This window comes from Antechinus flavipes, chromosome 2 (genome assembly GCF_016432865.1).
Source record: "Antechinus flavipes isolate AdamAnt ecotype Samford, QLD, Australia chromosome 2, AdamAnt_v2, whole genome shotgun sequence".
NCBI lineage: Eukaryota > Metazoa > Chordata > Mammalia > Dasyuromorphia > Dasyuridae > Antechinus > Antechinus flavipes.
In genome coordinates, this window is record NC_067399.1 from 225,446,665 (window position 1) to 225,469,925 (window position 23,261).

Here is a 23,261-nt window from a genome sequence, read left to right on the forward strand (position 1 = left end):
TTTATTAAGTGGTTACTGTGTGCCAGGAGCATTTGAAGATAGAAGAGCCTATGTAATCAAGTACAAGTAAATTCCCAGATGATGTATACTAGGAGATCACATGATGAAAAAAGCCCAATATTTGGAATGGATTAAAATACTGACTATTCTTTTTACCTGTATGATCCTAGGCAAGTCACTTAACTCCATTCTCTTCAGTTTCTTATCTGTAAAATAAAGGTGTTAGACCAGATGAACTCTGAGGGCCTACTAAGCTCTAAATCTGTGATCTTGGGACTTTTTGCCATGTTTTTTTTCAAAGGAGAAAGTCTTCTTTGCACTAACTAGGCAGTATATGAAGTCAAGATTGATTGACTTAATTTTTTTCAAAGCTCAGTCATTAGGGGCAGCTAGGTGGTGCAGTGGATAGAGACCAGCCCTGAAGAGCACTGGATTTGTAGTTGGAAACCTGGGTTCAAATCCTGATTCTCTGCCACCTGCTGCCTGTGTGACTAAGCAGGCCATTTAATTTCTCTGAGCTTCTGCTTCTTCTTCTACACAATAATACAACTGGCCTAGTTGACCTCTTAGATCTCTTTCAGATCTACATCTATGATCTCATGAATTAGGCTGAGAAAAGTTCATTTGAGAACTTAATGACCATCTACACTTTTATAAAGAATCATTTAGAAATGATTTCCCTCCCCACCAAAGGGAAAACATGAATCATGGTTTCAGATTGAGTATAAGAACTTCTGGAAGGTGGGATGGCATGGTAGAATGAGGGAGGCAGGAAATCTGAGCTGAGCTCTAATCCTGGCTCTGCTATTAAATGCTCTGTGACATTGAACAAGTCCTATAATTGTTGTTGGTCTTAATTTCTTCACCTGTAAATGGAGATTTGGGGGAAGTGACCTCTAGGATCTTTCTGGGTTCTAATACTCTTTGATTTTAAGTGTCTTAAGAGATCTGAAGAATCCACTGATGGATTACAAACTTGGAAACCTTTAAAATTAAGACAAAAACATTTTCTCTGGGACAATTCTAATGTCATCCTGCTTAGAAAAAGGAGAGTGAAATCCAAACCAACTCTTCCCTTGCTCCTTTGGAGGGAGGGAGAGAGAGGAAGGAGGTGGGGGGGGGCGATAATTTCTAGGTAGGAGATAAAAAAGCAAAGTTCCCTATGTATCTTGGCAGAACTTTCCAGTATGGTAAGAGTGGGTGGTCTAAGATGGGGGAGAGGGAAAAGAGTCTCTGACCCTCATAGACAGGTCAAAATCAAAGCTCCAACCTGTCCCCCTCCCATCTTCATATGGCCATCCCAGGGCAGAAGAAGAGGAGGAGGAGGAGGAGGACTTTTATCACAGTGACAACGATCTGGGACAGGGTGACAACAACAGCCAGTGCTCCCTGACCTCCAGGTATCACCCCACAGCCTCAGGTTGTCTGTGTGTGTGTGAGTGAGAGGGTGTATATTCATGCACACACCTGTGGGAAGTTGAAGGACCTGAACCCAAATGTTGGCTTTTCCAGTTACTACCTGTGTGATTTGGGGCAAGTCACCTGCCACTCTGGGTCCTGACTCCTCTTCTGTAAAATGAGGGAATTGGATTAAATGATTTCTCATGTCCCTTCAGCTTCAAGCTGATGACACTATGACCTTACACCTTCTAAGGTCCCTTGCAGTTCTCCATCTCTGCTCCTATCATTTCCCTAAGAGTAGTACTAACTACTTAAAATGATTTCCCTTCTCTAAGCCTCAGTTTTCTCATCTGTAACATAAGGAATGTTGTTTCAGTTCCCTTCTAATGGCCTGTCCTTGATTTGGCAGTGCTAAAAGGGGACCTAGCACTCTTCCATTGTGCTCCTACCCCACTTCCATGGAAGTCCCTTGCCATGGAAGTGAGGGAGAGTCCCAGATAGGCTCTTTCCAGCTTTTGCCTGATTGCCAATTCTGAAGCCTTTATTTAAGACCTGGAGAGATTTCTTCTTCAGGGTGACCTCTAAACGGAGATAAAGGTCTTTAGAGAAAGCAGTCTAAGTAGAAGGGATCAGAGGTGACCAATGAGTGAAATAACTAAGTGAAATAATGAGTGAGAAGAACTGGGACAGTCAAGTTACCATGGTGAAATTTTCCTGGAGTGGGATTTTTGCTCTCCTATTGGGGCAGAAAGGAATTAGGCCAAGGAAAACTAAGGCTACAGAGCAACAAGCTCCTGGCAAAGTGAACTGGGCATGATTGGATAGTCCCAGTTCTCTAGGTTCCACTAAGGCACTGGGAAGAAACAGGAGAATTCATGTCAATTCAATGAGCAGTGATTAAGTGATTTATCACTGTGTATCAGGCAGCGTGATGTAACAGATAGAGCAGCCTTAGAGTCAAGGAGACTGACTGCCAACAATCAGAAGTAACAGAATAATTGCTGATCTGTATTGATAGAGGGAGCTTCTTCTTTATATCAAGAATATCATATGGTCCAAAAAAAAAAAAACCGAGCACTGTACTAGAAATATAAATGGAGAAATAGAATAATCTCTGTCCTTGAAGAGTTTATAATCTCATTGGTGGAAACAATGATTACATAGAAAAATAAATCCAAAATATATAAAAATTAATTGGGGAGGAAATGAGAACTGAAATTTAAAGAGAACAAAAAAAAAGGACTCATCCAAGAGAAACCAGGCTCTTTAGAGTTCAGGGATCTTGAGGGATAGATCAACTTCTGTATCCACAAAATGTTCTACTGGGGCAGAAGAAGTTCTAGAGCCAAAGGCATTGGCTCAAATTAATATGAGGAAGCTGAGACTCTGAAGAAGAGTTTGTAGTCAAGTCTGGTCCAAAGAATGGGAGAAATGAGAGCACATCTCATCTTTATCTCTGGACATGTGGTCTTGAAACACCTGGCTTTCTATATCTTTGTTTCTTCTTTTCACCTGAGTTGGGAGAGAGATCTGTCCCAGTCCTCCCCATTTATCTTTGAAATGAAGGTCCTTATAACTTTTCTTTAAAGCCAATTTTTTAATGAGAAAGAGCTAAGTTCAAATCCTTGCTCTGATATTTGCTATTTGTGTGACCCTGAGTAAATCATTTTACCTATTCTTCAATTTTCCTCTTTTAAAAGTGGGTGTGATGGAGGCGCACATTCTTACTGGGATGTGAAGCCATTGTTTCCTGGAGGGAAGGGGGGGAAGAAAGCCTTCAAGAAATGTAGGGAAACCTGTGTCTTCACCAGTGTAATAGATCTTATTGCCGTCTTACCTTCTTTTAGCTTGGACAGTGAAACAAGACTAATATGGTGAGTTCCTTTGGGGGCATTTCTTTATTTTCCCATCCACGGTCATGCAAGTGAAACAGATCACTAGCCAGAGACACTGAAGCTCTCTTTGAATTCAGGGTCCTGTTTAGAGAAATCTGAGAAAATTCTTTGGTCTCTGTCATCCTAAAGTTTGATCACAACCTCAATGGCTTCATCATTCCTGCTGTTTGGTTATCCAGACCTGTTCCTGGAATTCTTCAGCCAAACCTTGACAAAGTCCAAACCAGTAGCATATCGGCCACAGATAACAGAACTTGTGGCGGCAGGGGCAGGGTGGATTCAGGCACTGTTTTTTTTTTTTTTTTTTTTTTCATAGTAAGAGACATAATACCATGAAAATTCTCTAGGAACCCTATACACACACACACACACACACACACACACACACACACACACACACACACACACGTCAAGCTGACCCAATCCAACCAAACTAGGTATTAGGGATCCAAAAGGGTACTAAGACATTGTCCCTGCCATCAAGAAGGGCAAGCAAAAGTTAGAGATAATAAACATATTCTAGGTGGCATCTTGGCATAGTAGATAGAGGAATAGCCTTAGAATCAGGCTGTGTTCAAGTCCTACCTATGATATATCCTATGTGACCTTGAATAAGTCACAATCTCCCCCAGACAACTCTTTAAAACTGTACATTGCAGAACAAGGTTCACCTAATAAGTAGGGAGTTTCTTCATTAGGACCTCAAGGTCCCAATCCTCTCTATATATCAATTAAGTCAGAGATCTGATTCCCTCTCCCCCCAAATGAAAACACTTTCATATAAACCTATTCACCCTCCTGACACTAGCTTCTTTTGACCTCACTTTGCCCAAACTCTGGTCTCAATCTTTCCTCTCTTCTGTAGCTACCTAGTACCATAAATATTACTGGAATTCCCCTTTTGGCCACCACAGGCTCACTCACTTGTTTGTCCTCAAGGCCTATTTTAACTCATTTGTTTATTTAATCGACATTAATACTGACTTTCTTCTGAATGTCTCTTCCTTTATTTCTAGTCTTTTTCTTAAAATCAGGGGATGCCTATTTCTTCCTGTTTCCTAAAATCCTCAAAATCAATGAATTGATGGTTCTCCCAGTCCTAGGAAATACCTAATATCTAGGTCCCCAAACTGAAACTTTCTTCATCATCTATTTTACCCACTTAATCTCATCATTAACACTTTGCTAATACTAATTGGGCCAAGAACTTTTCCATCTTCCTTGTGGGAGTGGAAATTCATGTCCTCATATTGTCCATCTTCACTCAGGTATATTTGGAAGTGTCCCCAAATACATGAATGATGCTTCTAGTGAATGAAAAAATATACACTCTGGTATAAAAATCAGGTGATTGACAAGAGACGACTTTGAAAAGTTGGCCTTCTGGAGATGGCTTTCATCTTCAGCTTCTCCCCTGCAAAATATGATCAAATTTGAGAGCTTATTAAATTCTTTCTAAATAAAGCTAGTTTATATACATACATCCACATATGTAAACACATAAATACACCTACATAAATACACACACACATTCAAGCTGGCTATGGTTGTTCATTTCTGTGTCAATTACAAATACTTATATTTCAGGGATATTTAAGTCAAATCATTCCTATATCAAACAGGAACTAGTCAGGATCCACATTTTTAATCTTGCATTTGATTCTAGAAAACTGAAGTCCTTAATTTTTCCCCCTTATATCCCATCACTCCTACCTTTGTTGAATGTGGTTCCAGCTACTTTTTTTAACTTATTCTTTCTGTTACCACTTTTACCACTCTTTTCTGTGGGTTCCAGAGGGGTTTCTGTTATATCTACCTAATGGCAACACTCATGGGGCCCTGGCTTCCTTATTGGCTGGGGGTGGGAAATGTAAAGGCAGATGTTTTGTCCTTGACTACCTGACCTTCTTACTAATAATCCTTCTATTCCAGTGGGGACCCTGCAGAAGTCAGGTACCTCACTCTTCTTCCTGGAACCAGGGGGATGTTGGGTATAACTGCATGGGGGGGAGTGGAGAAAGAGTGGGGAGTGTGCTCACAGAAGTGGTGTGTGCAGTGGTGATGTGCCTGAGCATGGTGTACAGGCATGTGTGCAAAATGAGTTTGGAAAATATAGCAGGAAGTATGGGAATCCCCACCATTAGAAAGAAATATGTTGGGGGTTTCCCCTTAACTTCTGCCCTGACTTCCCATCACCATACACTTTGCTCTGTGCTGAAACTTTTTAAAGAAGATCAGAATTTTCAGAGTTATGCCCTAACCCTGAGGAAATTGGGACCTGGAACCTAATATCTTCAGTCCCTTTCCCTAAAATACGGTTCTTTCACACCCATGTGCACCTTGACCTCAATTTTCATCCAGGACTAAGCATTATCCAGAGTCATACTTGGACCTAACGGACACAGTCTTCCTCTGGGTGTATGAGGAAGGGGTAACTCTAAAGTTGGACCCCAGCTCCTGTCTCTAAATAACTCAAAGTGTGTGGGACACCAGAAGCAGGAGGAAGATGCCAATAGGGTCAAGTCCTGCTCAGGACATTGAAGCCTTAGCTGAGAATAACAAGCCCATCTTGGGATATGAGGAAGGAGACATAAAACAAGCAAAAGCTGTGGGGAGGGAAGGTCTGATTTTGAGTTTATGTTGTCCTTCTGTCTCACTGAATAATTTAGGCTCACTCATCAACCATCTTGCTGTTTTCTTGGCTCCAAGACTTCATTCTTCCTCTCCATCTGCTACCACACTCTAAAAGTATCTCTGTTTCTGCTTGTGTGTATTTGTTTTTGCCAGCTATGAAACCTTGTGTGTGTATGTCTATGAAAGGGGAAACTATGTCTTGGGGAAAAGGGGGAAGAGTTGTGTGTACTGTTCCCATGTTTGGGGTGACAATGGGGCAATGGTATGAACTGTGTCTTGGGGCGTTCCCAATCATTGCTTGTATTTTCATCTTTACTCAGTTCTACCCTCATATTTCTCTGTGATTTCAGAACAAAATCCAAAGGGAAAGAGAAAAAACATCATATTTTATCATTCAGGTACACTAGCCCTAACTTTCTAGCCTTACATTTATTTCTCCAGGAGAGAATACCACTTACCATTTGTGGTTCCTTTATTGGAACAACTGGGAGATGCTCATCACTTTCAGTTCTTTTTACCAAGGCCAAATCTTTCCATGCCTAAGATTGTGCCCAAAGAAGTTATAGGACAAGATGTCTTTCTGTGATCTTACCAGCCATTACTGCCTTGAGCCAAAAGAATATATGGAAAATTCTGACCCTAATTATTGTTGACAGCAGCTATCCAATTAAACATAAGTCAGAAGCCTGGTTAACGTCCAACAGTTTAAAGACAAAACAAACTTTCCCTGTTAATGTAAATGTTAGCTACCTAATGATGACTTGGCCAGAGTTTGACCTTCAGCAAAAACATAAATATATGATATCTGAGAAGGTTCTTTGCTGAAGCTGGATCTGAAGTGGAGAAAAAGGGAACGAGAATGAACCCCTCGTTCTTCCTCTTCCACTCCCCACTGCCTTTACTTCCCTTCTATCAGAGCACAGAAATAATGTGGTGGTTATACCTAAATCTTTCTTTTCTGGATTGAAAGCCCAGGTCCCTGAAGACAAACTGGAACATCACCTTGTCTGAAACTGAGCATTTGAATAAAAGCCCCCCCAAATTCCTTTCCTTAGCAGAGACTTCCTCTTTAGGGCTATTTGCTGAGCTCTCTCTCCAGCTGAGCTCCTATAGTAATACATAATGAAAATGGTTTATATTGATCAGAAAAGTAAATTAAGGAAGGACAGTGTTGATAAGGGATGGAAGTAGTAATTGACATAGTCCCAGGTCCACCATTAACTATACTACTTCCTTATATGGAGAATTGGGGCTACTGTCATCTGATCCCTAGTGGTACATATGGGCAAAACTTAGTTCCCAAATCACCTGCAAGCCAGGAATAGTGAAGGGAGGTGGGGAGATCAGGTATAACCATTAAGAACTGTAGATACTTACTTGATATGTGATCCTGAGCATATCACTTAATTTCTCTATGCCTCAGTTCCCTTAGTTTAAAATAAAAAAGGTTGGACTCCAGGGTGTCTAAAGCCCCTTACAACTCTAACTAAATCTATGATCCTATGTGGAAGGATGTTCTAGCTGCCTCAGGAAGTCTTATCTCAGAGAAATACCACTAGATACTTCCCCTGATATTTCCAGGTTCTTAAGGGAGTATCATTAGGGAAGCTGCACCCCAATCCTCTTTCCTCTCCAACCCCACTTATTTGAATTTTGTTGAGGTCAACTACCCCTTTACCTTCTATTTCCAAGGCTGCCCTGGGATAACTGCCTCTCTGTTCCCCTAACAGAGATGACTCTATGTATAAAAACTGACTGTACGTTTTTCATCCTTTCACATCAACCAACATAGAATGGAATGTGGAAGTGTGGAAGCTTAAAAAGGATTTAAGAGACAGAGAGGTCCCTGGGAAGAGCTGGGCTTGGGGAACAATTGGGGAACAATGGTTCCAACTAGTCTCTAATCTATATATTGGTATATGACTGTGCTTGCGTGTGTTGGTGCACATATGCATACTCATCTCCTTGTTTCTTTCTGGTTCAGCAAAGGCAGAGAGAAGACCAAGGGAGGAAAAGATGGAGAACACAAGTAGGTGACCTTGGCTTCTGGCAGAACACATTGAGGGCTACACTGTATAGCTCCTCTGATCACTAGGCACTACCCTGTGAGGAGGAACACTATGGTTTAGACTACGGTTCCATATCGGGCTAGCTGATGAAGAGGATTTTTCTGGTCCTCTCACCTGAGATGGATTAGTAAGCTGGCATATCCAGGCAGAAGAGTAATGGGGTAATGGCATATACATATATATATACACACACACACATACATACATACATACACACATACACATGTGTTGGTAGAGGCCAGGAAGGGGTGTTATGATCAAGGATAATTCAGGACCTTGAGATGAAAATGTCAAATGCTAAAATAGACCAAAGTGGCAAGGACATCTGTCTTCCATCCTTAATTCTTTTATGAATGATCTCTTCTCTTTGTGAGACTTTCCCCTACATCCTTGACTTTCCCTTTGGATGAATGACTATCATTGTAGAATATCACTCTAGAATAAGGGTTAGATTTCTATTTGGTCCTAGAAAGCAGAGCTAAGAGCAAAGGATAGGCGTTTCAGAGAGGCTGGTTTAAATGCCTCCATGCATACATGAATGAATGAATAAAAAAGCATTTTTAAATATTTACTATGTGCCAAGAACTGTGTTGTGTGACAAAAATACCAGTTCAAAACACAAGATAGGCCCTATTCTCATGGAACTTACTTCTTAATAGAGGGAAATAGTATAGGGTGTGATGCCCAGGAGAAGGGAATTTTGGTCTGAGCAATCACAAGAGATGGTGAATAGAAGTATAGGTTAGCTAATCTCAATGTTTTTTTCTAAGAGCATTGATGGCATCATTGATTGGATGATTGTATTTTCAGAGCAAGGAATGGGGGGGAAAGGGTGGCAGCTTGAATGCAGGCAAAGTCTATATGATCAATTCTTGGGGATGTGGTAGAAGAGATCAATGTTCAAGTATAGGTTGGATGAGATGATCTCTAAAATCTCTTCTAACCTTTAAATTCTCTCTCTCTCTCTCTCTCTCTCTCTCTCTCTCACACACACACACACACACACACACACACACATACACACACACACACACACACAAACACACACCTCCTATAAGATAGAAATGTGGAGGAATAGACAGCCACTAGGACAATGGATTTGAGAAAATGGACTCTGGGTTCAGAAAAGCTATGGAAGAATGGGAAAAGTATAAGGACATTCCAGAGAAGCTATGCTTCTTTCTGCTCTGCTATCCATGACATATCAATTGTTAAGAAGAAAGGGGAGAAGCTAATTAAGATAGATAATAGGATCGAGATTCCCATGGGAAATACATATAGAGTTGGGGCTACAAAAGATAGGAAGAATTAATGAGTAGATCCTTACAAGCTCCTGCAGGCTTTCATAGAATCAAACCAGGATTTCCCAAGATAATAGAGATGTTCATATTTATGTTTGGGCGCCTCTTGATATAACTTTCAAGAACCTAGAGTCACCTCCTCCCTCCCTGCCCCCACTGGAGTCCTATCCTGATTCCTTTTTTGTAGTGTGGAGATGATACTAAGTTCTCAAAACATGCAACAGGACTGAACACTTTCCTACCAAGCAACAAAGGCTTCTAGTTCAATCAATCAATCAGTCAGTCAATTAGTATTTATTTCATGCTGGGTACCATGCTAAGCGCTGGAAATTCACAAAGAAAAATTGAAGACAACTTCTACTCTTAAGGAGTTTACATACTAATGGTGGGGAGGAAACACATAGATAATTAAGTATATACATAATACATATACATACATACAAAGTAACCTTAGAAGGGAGAGTTACTTTCCTTTCCATCAGCAGCTGGGGAGACCAGGAATATCCTCCTACAGAGATGGCTTTTGATATGAGACTCAAAGGAAGCCCTTTTTCCAGAGATGGAAGAATGTGGTACACAGAAATGTGAAGGAAGACAAATTCTTCCACATCTGAAGTTATTTCAAGGCAAACAATGACTGGCTATCTTTTTATCTTAAAAAAAATTCCACAGAGGCTGAATAAAAAGAAATCAGCTAACATCACAGGGTGGGAAACAGATTAGGCACAATTTCTCATCCTTTTTCACTCATTTTGTACTTCCTTAATTTCTCCCTGGGCTTAGGGTTAACTCATTATTTTGAAATCTCCTCCTCTTACAAGATTTAATCAGCCTTGTTATTCACATCTCTTCTGGTTTTGTGACTGTGATTGGAGGATATAGCTATAAACTCTTCTTGAGGAAGAAGACAGGACTAACATCTCCTTAGTCATCCCATTTCCCATCCCTCTGCATTTGTATTAGATTTCCATGACTTCTCCACTTTTCAAACCACCACCCTTCATTTCCCATCCACTCCTTTCATCTTTCTTTTGTGCATTGTCTTCTCCCATTTGGGGAGTAAGTTCCTTAAGAATAGAGACTATCTTTTCTTTTTTCATTTGTTTTCTCCAGCTCTTAGTACAGTGCCTGGTACAACATAGGTGTTTAATAAATGCTTATTGACTCGAACCCCAAAAAGAACTTGCTCACTCTAAGTCAGAGATTCTTAGTCCTTTTTACATCATGGAAACTTTTGGCAGTCTGGTAAGCCCCTATGGATCCCTTCTCAGGAAAAAAAAAAGTAAGATTTCAACTTATAATTGAAGGAAATGCTAAATTTATTTAAAACCTAATGAAAATTAAGTGCAATTTTCCCCCTTTCAAGTACATGTAATCCTTGACATCTATCTACATATTCCTTAAGGGGGCAAAGTTTGTGGAATCCAGGTGAAAACCTGTTTTAAACTTTGTGATAACCTAAGGTATAAACACCAGGAACTCTCTTTTTGGAACTTCTTGCACATCAGTCATGGAATTTTGAGCTCAAAGGTTCCTAATTAGAGTTTCCTATCAGCTTCCCTAGTGATCTTGAGACAATTAATTATTAATTAATCAAAAAGCATTTATTAGGCACCTACTCTGCCAGGCACTATGCTAGGAACTAGGGATAGGAAGATAAAAGTTGAAAACAGTCCCTGTCCTCAGAAAGTCTACAGTCTAGTCAGTGAATATGACATGTACACATATAGTAACATATAACTGCTAGATACAAAGTGATGGGAGACTGAGTTAGGCTATTTTCAGGAACTATTAGATTGAACTATCCTTGTTCAACCAAGATGGATAAATGGTATATCCCTTAGATCATAGCCAATTCAACTACATGAGCATTAATTAAGTACCCACTCCATGCTGGGCACTGGAGATACAAAAACCAAAGTGAAGAAATCCTTTCCCATAAAGTCTTCAAAACTTGAAGTGTTTTTCTTTCTTTCAGTCCCTAACAATAGACAACCAGTACCAAGTTCTGTTGATTACACAGTGGAGTCAAGAAAACTTGAGCTCAAATCGTACCTCAGACACTTACATGCTTTTTGGAAATTATAGAGATTCTTTAAGCTAGAGCTAGAAGGAAACTCAGAGGCTGTTCAAAGTCTTCCACCACTGGATTCAGGCCATACCAGAGTTTATTCAGAAGCCTGAAATATGATCTAGTTGACTTTTCCAGACTTAATGTCACACTACAAGACTTGATGTCAGGAAAAACTTCTGAAAAATTAGACCTCTCCAAAAATAGGATGATTTCCCTCAAGGACACGATGAGTTCCCTATCATTAAAGTTATTTGAGCAAAGGTAGGATCTCTTTTGGAGCAGATGTAAAGCAGATTCTCATTCTAAGATGAATTGTTGGAAGATGTAGCTCTGAAATCCCTTGAAAGTCTGAAATCTAGGATTTTCTGAATTTGCATTCCAGATTGCCCCCCCCCCTTTTTTTAACCAATGAACCTGACTATGAATGGCTCTATCAACCTCAGTCAAATGAGAAGGGAAAAAAAAATCAATGAAAATTCAATAGACTTTGAAAAGGGACTATTAATGATATATGTAAAATTACCTGCATCTGTGACTAGACAAGCAAAAGGATGGGCTCCACAAAGAAGCACTGGTGAGATACTAAGGCTTTGAAAAGTTGACTATGTTAAGAAATTAAGACAAAGTTAACAGTTGAAGCTAGTAGGTAGTGCAGTAGATAAAATGCCAGTCCTGGAATCAGGAAATCCCAAGTTTAAATCCATACTCACTAGCTTTCAAATCTTGAACAAGTCATGGTTAACCTCTATGTGCCTCAATTTTCTCATCTGTAAAATGAGGATAATAATAGCACAATGATAGCACCTATCTCTCAGGGTTACAGTTCCTGGAACATAGTAAGTGTTATATAAACACTAGCTATATTATTAAAGTTGTATTCTCGTCAATATGGCAGTTCTTTCCAAAGATGCAAATCACAACCCATCCACGTCTGTCATAGTTTCTATAAAAATATAAATCACTTTATATGATAATATATGTATGCATATATATGTGTGTGTGTATGTGTACATGTAGGCATCTATAAATATACATATTATATATACATATAGACAAATATGTGTGTGTATCTCCTTAAGTAATCCAAGTATGGACAGCTAGATGGTGCAGGGCATAGAGCTCCAGGGTTGAGTCAGGAAAACTGAGTTCAAATTTAGTCTCTGACATTTACCAGCTGTGTGACTGTGGACAAATCATTTAACCCTGTTTGCCTCCATTTCCTCATCTGTAAAAATGAGCTGGAGAAGGAAATAGTAAACCACTCTGGTATCTTTGTCAAGAAAACCTCAAATGGGGATCACAAAAAGTTGGACATGATTCAAACAACTGAACAACAAAGTCTAGATGCAAATCTAATCTACTCCCCTTCCCCTTTCTGCCCAGACCTCCTCTCTCAAGTCTACAATAGCTCTCTGTTGTGTCTTTCTCCTCACAAAGCCACCAGAATAATTTAGGTCAGGCCTCCTCCCTCCCATCTGGACAATTGAATCATCTTCCTTATTGATCTCCCTTTTTCCATTCTCTCTTCTGTCTAAAATATATTCCATAGAACTGCTCAAATACTTGTTCAACTCATGTTTGACTCTCCTCCTCAAGAATCTTCAATGGCTCTCCACTCCCCTGCCTCCACCCACCAAAATCGTCATTTCCTATACAACACATCAGGACCTGCACAAAGAGTGGGTGGGGGCCATTCTCTCTCCAAGCTTATCTATCAATAGAGTATGGTCCAATTACTATTTAGCCTCATGTGCTTGGGACCTCAGTGCATCAACTCAAGCCTCAGCCCATTACATCTCCCGCTTTCTTTTGTTTTAGAACACAGGTGATCATGCCATCCCTGACTCTTCAGGGAGGTCAGAGCCCCCAAGGGGAGGTGATCACACCCTCCCTGATTTCTCAGGAAAGGAGGTGAAAGCACCGAAAAGGAAGTGATCACGACCCCCCTGACTTCTCAGGAAGGGAGGTGAAAGCACCAAAGGGAAGTGGGGGTTGCTAGCAGGTTTCTGGGCTCAAGGGTCTTATTATGCACAAACCCATCAGCATGGGAACACATAGCACATAGCAACAACGCAGAGACTATTAGTGATGACTCTCCCCACAGTCAGTGCAGGCTTGATGTGGTGTAACAAACATGAATTATGCACCCAAGTAACGGTATAACAAACAATATAAATCAACAGTATGATGTAAAAGATTGCCAGAAGTCCTAGAAGGAGAGTATGTAAACAGCAGTCACACATACACCTCTTCAGCAGCCAAGAGATAGTCCAAAACCAGTCTATTGTCCATTGCTTCACATATCAGGGAATCCAATGATCCCCCCAAGTTTTTGAAGTCCAGCAAAAGTCTTTTTATGTCTTAGGGAATCCAATGATTCCAGCAGATTTTGAAGTCCTGTAACAGTCTTATCATTTCTCAGAAAATCCAATGATTCCTGAGGGCTTTAAAGTCCTACAACAATCTTATGTCTCAGAGAATCCAATGATTTCTGAGGGTTTTGAAGTCCAATGATTTTCTATGTCCATGAGTCAAACGCCATAACTGCCACACCCTTTCAATGGTGAGCACAATCAGCAACAGAACCACCCGATGTTTCTTGGGTCTTCTCCTTCGTTTCAAGGGTCTGCTCCGTCTCTCTGCGATGGACAAGGCGAATACGGCTCGTTGGCACCCATCTGATTCCTTCTCCACCTGTAGAGATACAAGCAAACCCTCTCCCCCAAGCAGTTAGCCTATCTGGTCCCTTCCATTCACCACTTTCTGGGTCTCTCCACATCACCTGGCGATTATCTAAAGATAGTGGAGCTGCTCGCACTGGACATTGCCCTTCCGGTGGGTTATAAAACCTGTCTGCCGGAGCCAGTGCATCTTTGTCAAAAATCAAGAAGTTAATAGTATAAAGTGCTAGATTTAGAAGCTCTCTAGGGTTACCTGTGGCTCCCCCTTTCTTTTGTTTTTGGAGCAGCGTCTTAATATCTCTGTTTCTCCTCTCTACTATTGCCTGTCCTTGAGGATTAAAGGGTATGCCAGTGGTGTGTAAAATCTTATACTGTGCACAAAAGTGTGCAAAATGTTTGGAGGTGTATGCAGGACCATTGTCTGTTTTTATTGCTTGTGGCACACCCATAATGGCAAATGCTTGCATGAGGAATTCAGTGACCACTCGGGCTGTCTCTTTTGCTGCTGGTATGGCAAAAGTGAATCCTGAAAAGGTGTCTACCACAACATGGATAAAAGACAGACGACCGAAAGATTTATAATGGGTCACATCCATTTGCCAGATTTCATTGGGTCTCAAACCACGAGGGTTCTTCCCTGGAGGCAGTGTAGGAGCATGGAAAGGAAGGCAAGCTGTACAGCTTTTTACTATGCTCCTAGCTTCCTCTTTTGTAATCCCAAATTGTAAACGCAAAGCTCGAGCAGCCTGATGGTACTTAGAATGGGATTCCTGGGCCTCCTGAAATAAAGGTGTACTGGCCAACATAGTTAAAAGGCTATCTGCCTTTGAGTTCCCATCAAAAATAGGGCCTGGGAGTCCACTATGTGAGTGGACATGCAAGATATAAATCTTACCTGGATGTTTTCTCACTTGCTCCTGAAGTTCCTTAAAGAGCTGATATATATTAGAAGCTGCAAATTTTATTTGGGCTGTGGCAATTCTTTGTACCACACCTACTGAATAGGCTGAATCAGATATTATATTTATGTCTCCTGGGTAATAAGTGAGAGCTAACATGATTGCATACAATTCGTTCTGCTGAGTGGACTGAAAAGGAGTTCTGACTACTCTCTTTATGGTTAAATCATGAGAGTATACAGCACAAATATTGTGTTTGGATGCATCTGTAAAGATAGTTGGTCCTTTAAGGGGAACTTTAGAAACTTTTTCTTCAAGAATCCATCGCCAATTATGTAAAAGTCTGGTTATCTTTAATGGAGACCCATGTATAAAATTAGGAGCCATGGCTAATAAAATTTGCCACTCTGGGATGGTCTCACAACACACATTAATTTGTGTATTGGTGTAAAAGGTGTATATCTTATCAGGTCTTGCCCCAGATAATTGTACTGCTCGCTTAATGGCCTTTAACAAAATTCTAGCCACAAGCACTGGGTAAGGAGTAAGGCTTTGTTCTGGTTGTGCCGGGAGGTTCACCCACTCTATCACACTGTCTCCTTGATGAAGGACTGCTGTGGGTGCCTCTTGTGTGGCAAAAACTGTTATTTCCAAGGGTTTTTGAATGACTCTCTCAACCACATTGGATAAAGCCAGTTCAACTTCTCTCAAAGCCTCTTGAGCTTCTTTTGTAAGCTGGCGTGGTGAATTTAAAGCACTGTCTCCCCTTAAAATATCATATAATGGTTGTAACTGATAGGTAGTCAAGCCTAACACTGGTCGCATCCATTGGATATCTCCTATCAATTTCTGAAAATCATTTAAGGTGTTTAGCTTCTCTGTTCTTAAGGACAGTTTTTGTACTGTAAGCACCTTAGGGTATACTTCATATCCTAAATATTGAAAAGGAGCATGTCTTTGAATTTTCTCTTCAGCTATGTATAATTTGTAGTATCTTAGTGTTTCTATGGTCTTTTGCAGACATGCTTCTAGCATTTGTTCCTCAGGTGCACATCCCAATATATCATCCATATAATGTAATAGTATTACTTTTGGAAATGCTTTTCTTATTGGAGCAAGAGCAGCAGCAACATACATTTGACACATAGTGGGGCTGTTTTTCATTCCCTGTGGCAAAACTGTCCATTCATATCTTTTATAAGGCTCAGCTAAGTTAACGCTGGGCACTGAAAAGGCAAATCTTTTCATATCCTCCTTATCCAGAGGGATAGAATAGAAACAATCCTTAATATCGATGACCCAAAGAGGCCACTCTCTAGGCAATTGAGTAGGAGATGGAAGTCCAGGCTGAAGAGTTCCCATAGTTTCCATCTGTTCATTTACTTTTCTTAAATCAGTGAGCATCCTCCATTTTCCTGATTTCTTTTTTACAACGAACACTGGGGAATTCCAAGGACTTAGAGAAGGTTGTAAATGTCCTTGTTCAAGCTGTTCCTGTACTATATCTAATAAGGCCTGAATTTTATCGCTACCCAAGGGCCACTGTTCTATCCACACTGGTGTATCAGTTTTCCATTGGATAGGAACAGGTGAAAGTGTTGGCAGGCCTTCAACAGCAGCCCTGCTTAAAAAACCGAAGTACTCATTTTTAACCCTAATTGTTGTAAAACATCTCTTCCCCACAGATTGATGGGGAGTTTTTCAACTATAAAAGGAGTAAAAACTCCTGTTTTGCCTTCAAAAGTCCATCTCATAGGGGCAGCACTAACTTCAGCTGCTATTGATCCTCCTACTCCAGACATATAGGTGTCTGCTTTAATCTTTGGCCAGTGACTGGGCCAATTGGCACCTCTAATAACTGTACGATCTGCACCTGTGTCTACCAATCCTTTCAATGGTAGGCCATTTATATAGATCGTGAGCATAGGTCGGTCAGCCGTTACAGCTGCTGTCCAGTAAATTCCTGGATTTTGTGGTCTGGAGTCAGAACCTGGGTGACTATCACCAGGTTGCTTATTAGGATTCTGTATGAGTAAACCTGATGCTACTACGTCTCCTGGGTGATAAGTCACACATTGTCTACCTGTATTAGTGACTGGGATATTATCTACACATTCCCCAGTTTCCCACATCAGTGTGTGGATGGACACTGTTTTGTACGTACAAAAAGGAGGTGAAATGGTCAAGCCTACTGTGCCTGGAGGTAAGGGATCCATAGGCTGGAGAGGAACAGATTTCACCTCTCCAGGGGGTATCTCAGTTGTCCCAGCTGCATACAGCTCTATTCTCCCCAATTGTAATTCCCTTCTGCCATCAGGTTGCTTCCTGGCTGGTTGACTGTGTAATCCCCTTCTCCCATCATATGGCTTTCTGGCTGATTGGTCATGTCTGGATACTGGACTTCTAGGCCCTCCCTGGGTGCACCATTGGCTGCCATCATGCCCCAAGTGTTTTTTGCCTTGGGCCCTGGGGCTGGGCCCCTCATCCCGTTTCCCTGAATCTGTCTGCATTCTGAGGCCCAATGGAAGCCTCTGTTGCATTTTGGACATGGGGTTTGGGGTCTTGTTCTCCCACCTTGTTTTCCCATTCTATCTCTATACCAACATTGAGCTTTCAGATGCCCTACTTTTCCACACTGAAAGCATCTACGAGTCTCTCTGGAAGTCCCTTGCCAAGAGGGATTCTGTCTTCCCATGTTTGAATTTTGGGAAGTCTGCACCATAGCCTGGGTATAAAAGGCACCTGTGTCCACTGTGGCACAGCGTCTTATGATCTCCTCTAAAGGAGCATCCTTGCGCAGTCCTAGTATAATTCTTCTGCAAACCTCATTAGCATTTTCCTTAGCAAGTTGCCTTATCAAAACGTCTGTTATTGGATTTTCTCCATTTGTTCTTGTGATAGGAGGGGGAGGAGATGGCTCAGTGGATAGAGCCCCAGCCTTGAAGTCAAGAGGACCTGAGTTCAAATCCAGCCTCAGACACTTAACAAACAGAAAAAGTTGTCAAAAGCAGCAAAAGCAAAAAGAAGAAGAGAAACAAATCAGCTAACAGAGAGAGATGTGAGCTGAGCCAACAGTGGCAATGGCAATCCCAAAAGCCTCTCCTCCCCTTCCTTCTCCACTCCCCTGCCTCCACCCACCAAAATCGTCATTTCCTATACAACACATCAGGACCTGCACAAAGAGTGGGTGGGGGCCATTCTCTCTCCAAGCTTATCTATCAATAGAGTATGGTCCAATTACTATTTAGCCTCATGTGCTTGGGACCTCAGTGCATCAACTCAAGCCTCAGCCCATTACATCTGGCTCCCTCCTTTGTTTGATGTGAAGACCAAGTTAGCACCCTGGATACCTTAGAATAAGCGGGTGTAGGGATAGGCAAAAGTCTTTGTCTTTATTCTTGGTTTTTAGGGTAGAAGTGAACAGGATGGACGTAGGACCTTCCTTCTCTTCCCCTACCACCCAAATGACTCTGGCTTGTCTTACTCCACCCGCTAATCCTTCCCACAATTCTCTGTATACACCAAAAGATTGAACCAGCACATAATAGTGGGAAGGGCCATTTTCCAAGCATATGCTAATAGAGTATGTCCAATTGGTAATTAGCCTTAAGTGCTTAAATTTTAGCCCCTTACAATTTGACATTTCAAACTCTTCACAATCTGAATAAAGCCTACCTTTCCAGTCTTATTTCATATTAACTTCTCTTCTATACTCCAAGCTGTAGCCAAACCAGCCTAGTTGCCATTCCCATTATACAATGTTACATTTCCCAAGTATGCTTTGTTCTAGATTTGTCCTCTGCCTGTAATGCTCTCTCTCCTTACCTCTGCTGCTTGGAATCCCTAGCTCCTTTCAAGGCTCAGCTCATAAGTTACTTTCTCCTCAAGATCCTTTCTGATACTCTTGAGTTGTTAGGGCATTGCCTACATTTATCCTGTCCTCCCCTTTCCTTGCACTTTGTGTTTATTTATCTGTGTATATATTATTATTTTCCCAGTAGAAAGTAAGCACCTTGAGGATACAAACTAAATGACCCAGTGGATAGAGCACTGGGGCTGAAGTCAGGAGGACATGAGTTTGAATTTGTCCTCAGATCCTGAACAAATCATTTAATGTCTCTTTGCCTTACTCCATTGGAGAAGAAAATGGGAAATCACTTCAGTATCCTTGACAAAAAACTCCATGTCCACTGAGTCAGGAAGACTCAGATGTGACTAAACAACAATAATAAATAATCCCCAGTATATTCCCAAAGCTAGAACAGTACTTTGAACATAGTGAATATTTAAAACTTTGTAGAATTAAATTGTAGAATTATTGACCCAAATTATTTCAGAATATATTCAACATATATGTATATATACATATATGAATATATAAAATAATTACATATTAAAAATTCTATACCACAGTCTATGGAAATGAAAGCAAATACTAGATTATTAAAAGAAAATAGTAAAATCAACAAACATTTTTCTTTTTTCTTTTTTTGAGACTGTCTCCCCATTTCTCCCAGATTGGAAATATATTAACTATACATAGCCCAATTCTTTTCTTGATGGTGCGGAAGCTTTCATTTGTTTTATTTCTGACTGAGTCTGGAGCCTTTCCTTTGACAACCTGCCTTAACACTTTCCTCCCCAACCCCATTTTGCCATATTGGTGCTAGACAGTATGAATGCCCAATCAATCAACTTTTAACCCTATTGCTATATCTCAGCACTCTAAAGCTCTAGCAATCTACTAGCTTCAACCTTCCCCAAGAATAAGAATTATATGCCCTATGCCCTCATAAATAACAACAAACATTATTTTGATTTTTTTCCCTTCAGAGAAATACATATCTAAGTTATAATAGTCTTTACTTCCATAGCTCTTTACAATTTTTTTTGTTCTTTACAATTTTCAAGATATTTTCACATATATTGTCTCATTCGCCATTAATATGTCTCTGAAGTAAGAGGGGCAAAGATTAAATTATGAATTTAATTGTTCATTTAATTTCATAGCCCTGAAGGTCAAGGGGTAACTTATTGTCATCCCTTTCCTATTTACTATCCTCCCTTACCATCCTGAGTAAGAGTTGCTTTATGAAATATCAATAAATTATCTTAAGTAATAGGTAGTTTCTGATCCCCTTGATGCCTTTATAGATCAAATAAGAGTAGTAGAAGACCTATGAATAAGTAATCTATTTATTCTGGAAAAATTCTCCTATGATCTCTATTTTTATTTCTTTGTTTCCCTATTATTGAGTATCTCTACCACTAGGATCCAAATGAATGAAAAAGAAAAAAAATCCCAATATTTTATTGGATTTTTTTTTTAATTCAGAACAGATTCAGAACAATTACATAAACATTACTTCTAAATGTAACCATCTCACACTCTAAAAATAGATCAAATAAACCTTTATTTCTAGAAACAGAGGGATTGGTAACAGCAGAAACCAAAGACCTGTTGGTGGGGACTGGCCCTGAGATTATATAGAAAGAATAGTTTCTATAAGAGTGGACAGAATTACAAAGGACATAGGTAATAGATACGACTCAGATGTGACAAATACTCCTTATGTAAAGTTAACACAAATCAGAGCCTATTCTAAAATTTCTTTTTTTCTCTATATTTCTTTTCTAAAACTTCTTTTCATTTCCATAGCTAAGAGAAAACCTGAATATTTTCAGGTCTTCAGATGGGCTCAAAGATATGCATTGGAATTATCTCAGAAACAAAGAAGGCTCATTTTAAACATTTCTGCTGGTAGAGTTGACTACCAAGGGAAAAGAGCATAATCTAGTAATTGTGGTCATAAAATCCAAATCCTCATTCATTTAGTTTGTTCTCAATTTTTCCCACTTTTTTTTTTCTGAGATAATTAGGGTGAAGTGACTTGTCCAGGGTCACATAGCCAGGAAGTATTGAGTGTCTGAGACAAGATTTGAACTCAGATCCTCCTGACTTCAGGGCTGGTGCTCTATCCTCTTAGCCACCTAGCTGCCTCTGTTCCCAAATTCCAAAGATGAGGGTGCATAGACTTAGATGCGAAAGGGTCTTTAGACATTATCTGGCCCAAGCCCTTCATTTTACAGATGAGGAAACTAAGGCTCAGAATAGGGAAGTGACTTTCCCAATGTCAAACAGTTATGAAGTGAGATTAGGATTTGAACATAAATCTTTGAGTCCAGATGAAGAACTTCTTCCTTTGCTGCTGGGTGGTATGACTGCTGATCCTACAGTGAGAGGAGATAGCAGTGTTTTTCCTTTATTGCACCCACCCGTATGGAACCAGCTTTCCTAAGCTGTGATTCTAACAGCTGTACTAAAATCCCATATTAGAGAACCTGATTAACTGTACTCACTGCTGACCTTCCCTCGCACTTGGAATCTGGCAGCAGCAAATATTGAGCACCCACAAGGGCCAGGCCAGCTATTCCCTTTGAAGTTGGGTGACTGGTTATCTATGTCTTAACCTGGGTTCTGGTTATTTTCCGCATCATTGCTATGTGGCTTTCCAACTCAATACAGTTTCATACTAGAAAACTATAACTGGAAGAAGAAATTGTGGTAGGGGGTAGCAGACATGGAATGGAGAGTTGTGCCTGCATCTGTGTTGTACAATCCCGAGTGGTTGGATAGGAGGTAGTCTTTCTCCTGAACCATTAAGGAAGATGTAATTCCCAGAATGAGCCAAAAAGTTGTAGAGTATCCAGACACAACAACATATTCCCAGTGTCCCTAGGAATGAGGAGTCCTTTGAGACCCTCAGGTTCCAGCAAATGCAGAAGAGTCGGCAAATCTAATTGCCATTCCATGTAATAAATTACATAATAATTGTTCTTGAATTTGTAGATTTATAGCTAGAAGCAATCTTGAAGTTAATTTGGAAGTACCCCCTCCTCCATTTTATAGATGAGTAAAGACCCTGAGTAATGACTTACTCAAGATTAAGGTAGTTGGCAGTCAGGCTCTAATTCAGTTTCCCTTTTTCTAAACTCAGCTCTTTCCACTTTATACATCTGTCTGTTGGAAACAAACATTTTTGAAAAACATGTCTCTCAGTTTTATGACTCCATTACCAATGATAAGTAGAGATTTTGGTTTTGGTTTTTAAATATAAATGTTTCTATGGGTATATCTGTCAAGAAAACTTATATGTATCTGATATGTGCTAGCTCTCCATAGAGCTGAGTAGAAGACAGTCCAAAAAGCAGGGATCTCAAGGGCATTTTTTTAAAAAGGCCATTTAGTAGTTCAGGGCAGCCTGGAATTTCAACCATGTAATCCCTGTGTTTACTCCTTTCACTCCCCACCATTAACACTACTTCTTCTGGGTTAACCCAAGCTTCCCCTAAAGATGAGTTGTGGAATCCACCCTGGCTTCTTTCCAGATCCTGAGGACCCAACGTGGATAAGAGAAAGCCTGGCATAAGCAGGGCTTGAAATCCTGGTGGATCCATTTCCTGGAGGCAATTATCTTCTCTCCCTATCAAAAAAGCTAATGTAAAATCATTATAGAAGATCATTCATTTTTACTACACCACAGAGGCCAAGGCAAGTCCTTTGGACTTTCCAGGAACTAATCCAGTTGGATGAGCTCCCAATCAAACCAGACTTATTTTTCAAACTAGGTAAATAGTATCTTAGGCACAGTTTCAATACCTCTGTTGATGGATGTATGCAAATGGTAGGTGTGCCTATCACCTTTAAACCAAAGGTCTATTCAAGGGATAATTGCTATTAAAAAAATTCAACAATTAGGATCATGTTTATGCTTTGGGGGGCAGCATAGCATAATGGATAGAGCCAGAAAAGAGTTTGGGTTTAAATTCCACCTCTGACACTTATTAGATGTATGGCCCTGGGCCTCAGTTTCCTTATCTTTAAAATGAAGAGTTTGGACTCAATGTTCAAGATTCCTTCTAATTCTACATTTATGATCTTATGATTCATTCTCCACTATATCCATCTTCCTCTCTAAAATAAGATTTCTTTAATTTATATTTTATAATTATAAATTATAATAATTATTATAATTTAATAATTAGTGGAGAAAACAGGTTTGATTTTCCAAGTCTTTAGATTTTCCACTGATCTTATATTTTCTTAAAAGGTCTAACCCAATATGGATTTTCATATAACATTGGGCCAAAAAAAAATATGGTATATTATTTAATCAAACAAATGTTCATTATTATAACAAAATGAAAAACACAACCCTAATTAGAATTTGTCAGTGTTTATTCTCCATTCATGGTCATTAACCAAGTTTGGGATGTATATCTCTTTGTCTTTAGACAGATACATAT

General features: G+C 40.0%; 1 protein-coding gene across 5 annotated transcripts in view; it reads left to right on the forward strand.

Moving 5' to 3' along the window:
- Positions 1 to 23,261, forward strand: part of OTOF (otoferlin) — a 171,374-nt gene that overhangs the window by 61,799 nt on the left and 86,314 nt on the right. For 3 of the 5 annotated variants that reach the window (XM_051976329.1, XM_051976326.1, XM_051976325.1), the window contains exon 6: positions 7,915 to 7,959. The exons of the other annotated variants lie outside the window; for them this stretch is intronic. In XM_051976329.1, the coding sequence (XP_051832289.1) occupies positions 7,915 to 7,959 (45 nt within the window). The remainder of the gene's footprint in view (positions 1 to 7,914; positions 7,960 to 23,261) is intronic. 5 annotated transcript variants of the gene reach the window in all.